This window comes from Charadrius vociferus, unplaced genomic scaffold (assembly GCF_000708025.1).
Source record: "Charadrius vociferus isolate BGI_N301 unplaced genomic scaffold, ASM70802v2 scaffold758, whole genome shotgun sequence".
Taxonomy (NCBI): Eukaryota; Metazoa; Chordata; class Aves; order Charadriiformes; family Charadriidae; genus Charadrius; species Charadrius vociferus.
Window position 1 is genome coordinate 461,578 of NW_009649934.1, and position 7,572 is coordinate 469,149.

At 49.2% G+C, this 7,572-nt stretch overlaps 1 protein-coding gene across 1 annotated transcript; it reads left to right on the plus strand.

The window, feature by feature from the left end:
* Positions 1-413: 413 nt before the first annotated feature.
* DUSP7 (dual specificity phosphatase 7) lies at positions 414-6,778 on the plus strand. The gene is made up of 3 exons (XM_009891281.1): positions 414-504; positions 1,397-1,825; positions 4,366-6,778. The coding sequence occupies exons 1-3, from the start codon at positions 414-416 to the stop codon at positions 4,671-4,673; spliced, it is 828 nt and encodes a 275-aa protein (XP_009889583.1). The 3' UTR covers positions 4,674-6,778.
* The last annotated feature ends 794 nt before the right edge of the window (positions 6,779-7,572 follow it).

The window sequence follows — 7,572 nt, forward strand, 5'->3', positions numbered from 1 at the left end:
CTTTGCGGGGAGCCGGGGAAGCCCCCGGGTGAGGGTTTGCGGTGGCGGGGGGACAGGCGGGTGTTTGGGGACCAGCCTTCAGGGCTGCGCTGCCCGCACAAACCTCCTTCAAAGGTGACTCGGGGGGGGAGGGACGGGACGGGACGACACAAGAACAGGGGTTGATCCCACTTCCCCCTATGCCGGTGGGCGAGTATCCCATCCTATCCCATCCCATCCCGGTTTGGGGTCTCCCGATGGGCTCCGTTGCTCCTTGGCTTTGTTTTCCCGTTTCTCTCCTCATCCTTAAGCTGGAAGGAGCAGCTTTGAAGTTGCTCCTAAGCTTTCCCCGATGGGCAGGGGAGGAGCTGAGCCCCATTCTCTGCCTTTTTCCGGGAGTCTCAGTGGGAAATGTTTCCAATTAAAATTCCAAAATGGCTCCTCGGCGCTGTCTGGCGGCGCGGGGGGGGATTGGGGGGAGGGTGGAGGAGGAGGAGGGAGGACGAGCCTTTTTCATGAATGGATGTGGCAGGGGCTGTCTGTCCTGCTCAGTGACCCCGCCACAACCACCGAACCCACTAACAAAGTTTCCAGGAGGCCTTTCTAATTAAACCATTTGTCAGTGTCAGATACCGATGGTTGAGCTCCAGTTTAATATTGCCTGGAAAGGAGGTAGATCGGTGGGGTGTTTTTTTTGCTTCCCTGCCTCTGCCTTCCTTCCCAAACTGTTGAGCCAAGGAGCTGGAGAAAAGGGCTTTAGGAGCAGACGTGAGGGGTCCTGTCCCTCCTCAAACCTGCTGGGGTTTGGGTGAAGAGCAAATCTGTGACGCTGCTCTGTTGCAAAAGGTGTTTGTAGTGATCAAATAGATGTAAGGATCGCTCTTTGGCAAAACTTACAGCCTTTTTTCCTGCTTGAAGGTGAATTATTTTATTAGGGTTTAGTGCTGGGGCTGGGTATGTGGTGGGTGTTCTTGCTTTATCTTTTCAGACACAGATACTTCTGTGCTTTTCTGTCTAGGTGGCATAATAGCTCTCGCCTAAACTGCCCCAGACCCATATTTCAGAGAAGCTAAACGAGAGACAATTGTCTCGTGCCGTGGATCGTATTTTCGGATGTTTGTTTCTTTTGCGATTGAGATTTGGTTGGCCCCCGTTTATCACGTGCAGCATCAAACTTTTTAAGAAACACTCTTTGGTTTTTTGGGACCTGTGTGCTCAGTAACAGTCCACCCAGGGAAGATGAGGGAGCAGGGAGATGCCTTGGGGTGAAGTTGAAAGTATACTAACTTTTTGCTGGCAAAGACATGTGCTAAATAACATGCTTGTGTGTCCAGGTAGAAGGATGTCCCATTCTGAAGAATAAACCATCTTTTTCTCTCTGCCTCTCCCCTTCCCTCTCTCCTTTCCCCCTTCCCAGGTGGCTTTAACAAGTTTCAGACCGAATATTCGGAGCACTGCGAGACGAACCTTGACAGCTCCTCGCCCAGCAACTCTCCCCCGGCATCCGTCCTTGGCCTGGGAGGGCTGCGGATAAGCTCCGACTGCTCGGATGGCGAATCCGACAGGGAACCCAGCAGTGCCACGGAGTCGGACGGGAGCCCCATCCCTAACAATCAGCCTGCCTTTCCGGTCCAGATCCTACCTTACCTGTACCTGGGCTGTGCCAAAGATTCGACCAACTTGGATGTCCTGGGCAAATACGGCATTAAATACATCCTGAATGTGACTCCCAACCTGCCAAACATGTTTGAGCACGACGGAGAGTTCAAGTACAAGCAGATCCCCATCTCGGATCACTGGAGCCAGAACCTCTCGCAGTTCTTTCCCGAGGCCATTGCTTTCATTGGTAGGTACTTGGCAGAACATCTCTTTTCATACTCACTGCTTGGGAATGTGGCAAGCTGCTTCCCAGGGCCGTCGCTCGCCCCTGGCCTCACCTCTCTGGGGTGCAGCATCGGCGCTAGCTTAGCAGCTGAGTGTCACGCTGCCGAGGTGACACTTCTGGTGCGTGTCACCCTGGCTGGGTTCAGGGAGGCCTCCCCTTCCAAAATTCAGCCCTCTTAGAGCACCTCAGCTGGGTTACCCGCAAGTGGTAGGACTGGCCCTGCTGTCTCTTGCCCTCGTTATGGGGATTTGCACTTGGGTGAAACGGCTGAATGGTGGTGGGGAGCTCCTTTGCCCACTTTGCTTGGAGGAATGAGTGTCGATGGGAGTTGCGTTAACATGACTGGTGCCAGCAATTCCTCAGCCCCAAGTGGGGTTGAAATCTGGGGGTGGGAGGGATGTTTTCTTTTCCCGAGGGGATTTGCTAGTCTTGTTGTGATCCCGCCGTAAGTCGCCCTAGTATAACTAACTCCTTGTATGGGTACTTCTCCTAAGGTAAGTGTCAACACCATGAGTTAGTGATTATAATTACAGTGCAGAGCTCAGCTGGAAAAACAGTTGTGCAGACAGCCCCTGAGAGAGCTTTGGCTGGTCGTGGGGAGGGGCGTGGGGGCAGAGCTCTTCTCCCAGGCTGGCGATGACTTTGAAAATTGCTTCTTTTTCTGTGAGAAGTGTCTGTCAGACTGAATAGGGATGTACACTTCCAGCATTACCTGTGCCGTCTGCTGGTGATGGTCGTTAGCCTAATCACTTCTGGTTTATGGGAGGTGAGTGGCGCAGGTAGTCATTACCACTATTAAAAGCCTCATGGCTTCACATCTGGTTTAAAAACATTGGTGTAGCTAAAGGTGAGGGGGACCTTTACCTTCAGACTGAAATCTGTGCAGCCTGTTTTGATGTTGCCTTGTTGTCCACTCCATTTTGGACCCTGCTGCATGCTTGTGCTGTACGGCCCGAAACGGGGCAGAGCGGGGTAGGGCCTCCTCTGCTTTTCAGCTGTCGGAAACCCTGGTTCCCACGCGCTCTCCTTTGCCCCCAGCTTCTGTCCTCTAGTAACATGGCTGTGGTCAGAAACGGCTGCTCCAGCGTGGCAGCAGGGACCTGTCTGATGTCCCCATCTGCACTTTCCGCACGGAGTGTGGTATTAAACGTCGGGGGTGAGGTACGGGGTCCCTGCTGGCATGTGGCATTTGGGATCTGTCTGCTCCAGTCAGGCGATGTCTCAGTGAACACTGCACTTGTGCTTTCCAGTTAATGACAGGAAATGGAGGATTACCTCACTCTCAAACCAAACAGCAAGAAATGCAGCGCAGGTCAGATGAGAGGCAAAAATGTCTCAGAAAAATGTTGAATGGAGAGAGACTCGGGGGAGAGGCTGGGTATGCTGGGGGGCGATTGCCCACTGTACTGGAAATTCTTGCCTGGTTTTGCAAGCTGGGGCAGAAAACCTGTTGTGGCTTGTGTCTGGGTTTTGTTTTGCCTGCATCTTCTTTGCCTTCCCCGCTCTCGTGGTGCGGGTGTCTCTCACCTCTGGCTTTGCCTGAGGATCCTCTTTCTCCTGCCACCTTCTCCCTCCCCGCCAAGCTCTCCATCAAATGACTGACTTCAAATAGGGCTGCCCAGAAGTAAGCGGCGCTGGGTACTTGCGTGCATTCAGCGCTCGCAGCGGCGTGTCCCTCTTTCAGCACTAAGATGTCAATTCATAAAGGGATCACGCTGTTCTGGCTGTGCGAGAGACAATGAGTGTGTGTGTGCTTTTCAATCGGTGGCAAGGGAGGGGAAACTTCGTCGCTGTTCTCTCGCCATTTTTTGGTCCAGCCTGCATTCCTGCTCCCCGCTACCATTCATCCTGAGAGTCTCCTCCAACACAAGCGTTTGTTTTTAGTGAAGTGCGTTTCTGTCGATCCTAAGGAACGATTTCACAATAAGGGAAGTTCCTGCACTTAAGACTCTGCTTAAATTGGCTTTGACTGCATTCAGATAACTTTCTAGTGGAAGGAGGACAAGAACAGTGGAAGAGAATAGCTTGTGTGGTGCTGGGCTGTAGCCTCGCGTCAAGTGTGCCGCCTTCCCTCGTTAGTTGGTGTTCAGGTGGGTGTGCTATGCCTGACCACCAGCATCTCCCTGGAGCTGTTGTCTCCAACTCCACCTGCTTTTTGTGGATTACTCCATTTCTTTGTTTGAACAGAGGGGTACTGATGCTCGCCAGGCAAGGGATGTGTTGCCAGGCTTGATAATACTTCTCAAGCACATGAGATGCTTGGCCTTGCTGTGTGAAACGAGGATGCGCAGCTTCGCCGTGCGGTGGGAATATCTCAGGAGCCCTTTTGGGGAGAGATGTGGGTGTCAAAGGGACACGAGATGGTGTCTCTAGGAGCAGGGGATCCAGTTCTGGCAGTCATCCTGGTCATGGGAGCTTGCAGCTGCCACCTGGCCCTGCTCCAAAGCCATGCGTTTTTGGTGCGGAATAATAGACTCCCCCTTCCCCTTGTCTTGTTTCAGATGAGGCCCGTTCCAAGAAGTGTGGGATCCTTGTTCACTGCCTCGCTGGCATCAGCCGGTCCGTAACAGTCACTGTCGCCTACTTGATGCAAAAACTCAACTTGTCCCTGAACGATGCCTATGACTTTGTGAAAAGGAAAAAATCCAACATTTCCCCAAACTTTAACTTCATGGGCCAGCTCCTGGACTTTGAGAGGACTCTGGGACTCAACAGCCCTTGCGACAACCGCTCGCCCAGCGAACAGCTCTACTTCACCACCCCCACCAACCACAACTTGTTTCAGCTGAACACTCTGGAGTCCACATGAAGGGGATGCCGCCTGGTTGGGAACTTGAGCATCGAATCGCTTCTCTTGAGCATTTCAACTCTTACAAAAAATATCTGTCTTGCCAGGCAGCTCTGAAAGGACTAGCTTCTCTGGGCAGAGGTGCCTGATCGCTGCTTTACGAAGGCTAATGCCGTTCATTAGTGTCCTGATCAAAGTGGTTTGAAGAGGTAGTCTTTTTACAGGGGGTTATTTAATACGGGCGATGTTACAGCGTTTTGAACGCAGCTGTTACCGGCAATAACCGCTTTCCTGGGTGCATTGGGACTGTCAGAGCACGCACACATGTGAAGAGCTACCGGGGGTTAGCTTGCTGAGGAAAGTGAGGAGATTTATGCACTTGGAAACCTTGAACAAAAGGTGTTGGGCCAAGACTGTTTTAAAACCCAAGTTTACTTTTTTTTTGATTTAAAAAAAAAAAAAAACCAAACAGAAAAGGTAGATCTTACTCGAGCTTTGGGTTCAAACTCTTTTTAAATATGTAAGTTCTTGACTGTTTGTACAGACGAGGTTGCAAAACCAGTATTTTATTCTGTTTCTTGTTTGATCATTTATTATTTTTTTTTAATCAAATGTTTATATTGACCAAATGCATTTTGCACACTTTGTGAAGCCTTGGTATGTCCTGGCATATTACTGGGTACTCCAGAGAGAGATACATGCTGCTGCTGTTGTTGTTAGCATCTGGTAGGAAGCTTTGTTATGTGTGAAGGCCAGTTGGGCTTAAACGCAACCCCTTCACCACTCCTGCACTCACAATCACAAACTCTGCACTGATTCAGCCAAGGTGACTAAGCCGCAAGCTTTTTTTTTTTTTTTTAATGCCACCCCTGCCAAAAACACTGTTTGCTATTGCCAGAGGTAAAACTCTTGTAGCCTCCAGAGTTGGTAGAAGCATGTCTGAGCCCAGCTTCGTTCTCTGCTGCCTGTTGACTGACTTAACGTCATCCAGCTGGCCTGAAACCATTCCAGCTTCCAGAGTACAGAAGGTAGTTGTGATGTTGGCGTTTCTCGTGCACACTCAATTCTTTCCCACGTGCGCGGGGCAGAGGGGGGGTAACGCGGCGAGCGCCTGGAGCAGAGTGAGCGTAGCGGGACGGGACTGAATCGTCACGCACGGAGCGTGTGAGGGGAGTGATGAGATGCGGAAATGATGACAAGAGTGTTGTAACAGAATTTTTTTATATATATATATGAATATATATATTAACTGGCAAATTCTGAGATGATTGGAGCTTTCAACAGAGGTTCTGATTTTTTTTTTTCTTCCTCTTTCAAATAACTTTATGCCGTGCCTTCTATTCTGAGAAGACTTGTTTATATTTCTGGCTAGTGTTTGGCAAACACCTTATACCAAGCCGGGAGGGGGAGGAAGTGGTAATAATTTCTGGGAGGAGGGCAGAACGGATTTGGAGATTTCTTTATTGGCTGCAATGTAGTCCCTCCTTTCTCCCCCCTCCCTGTCCACTTTAACTCTCATGTAACTGAAAAAAAAGAAAAAAAAGCCACGGATTTTTTCTAAATATCCAGTTTTTTGTACTTTTTTCAAGAAAAAGAAAAAAAATAAAAAAAAATCTCCATCTGGAGGAATGTTTGACGCTGTCACATCCTGAAACTGTTTTGTTAAAGATGTTACCAGAATGTTGGAATGAGCTTCTCTTTCTTGTTTTCTGGTTGTTTTTTGTTTGTTTGTTTGTTAGGTTTTGTTTGCAACAATGTTGGGATCGTGGGTCATTGGAAGGGAGAATGAGGTGTAAGTACGGTTGTGAGTGAGAAAACTGAGAATATCCTAATTGCATCTTACCTCATGGAGGAATTTATTTTTTCAGGGATTTTTTGACAGTGCATCTGTATTGCATTACAGCTAAGCTGGTTTGTAAAGGCTTCCTGTGCTGTTAGTGGTCTGTCTTCTTTAAAGGAAAAAAAAAAAAAGATGCATCTTCTGATTAGTACAAATGAGAGCTTGTTAGTGAGGAATGGTTCTGCTTTCTGAGTTATGAAGGAAAATTCGTGACCCTATATATACTGATCCAATATTGGGACTTTGTTTGTATTGCAAATAAATATTATTTTTTCTTTAAAAATGATGTTTGTGTCAGATGCTTGTCTAGCCTCTGCCCGTATAAGGGCACGCTGCTCTTATCCGTTTTTTTTTTTATGGCCGATTAGTATTCTTCTGTGACCATGAAGAGCATTTGCTGGGCAGTGTTCAAGTATGGTGTTTGGTTTCATGCACAGCTTAATTTTTAAGACCTGTGGTAAAACAGAGAGGGGGAGGCGGGAGGGCGAGGAGAAGGGATATGGGGTATTGGATAAACTGGAGAACAAAGAACAGCTTGAGAATGGGACCAGCTTTGACCCCAGCCATTCCTCTGTGCCAAAAATAAGTAGATAAACTAAAGACACTTTTGTTCGCTGTTTAAGTGTGGCCTACAAAGGCATGGCAAGGCCTTGCCCACAACTGTTGTGATAGCAGACTTTATTTTGGTAGGAAAGCAAGAAGTTGTGGCCTTGCGGGCGGCCAACTGATGATGACTTCTGGGTTTCATGGAGAGCAGGAGCCCCCTCCTGTATCCGTGAGTTGGGGGCCTGAGCCCTTGGCCGCAGTGTCACACATGGGCTGTGCTGTCCCCTTGTGCTCCCAGGCTGGGGGTGCAAACAGTTTGTAGGGACACAAGGAGGGGCTGAGGCTGCTTTAGGGTAAAACGTGGCTTCAAGCACTGAAGAGCAGCCCAGCTAAGGGAGCTGTGGCTCCCCATGCCTCTGCTCATAGCTGGGCAGGACTGAGCAGCAGCGGGGGGTGTGTGTCCCCACTCCTTGTTTTAACCTAAATGGCAAGAAATTAAACTACTATCTATTCAATTGTTCAGTTCCTCAAAGT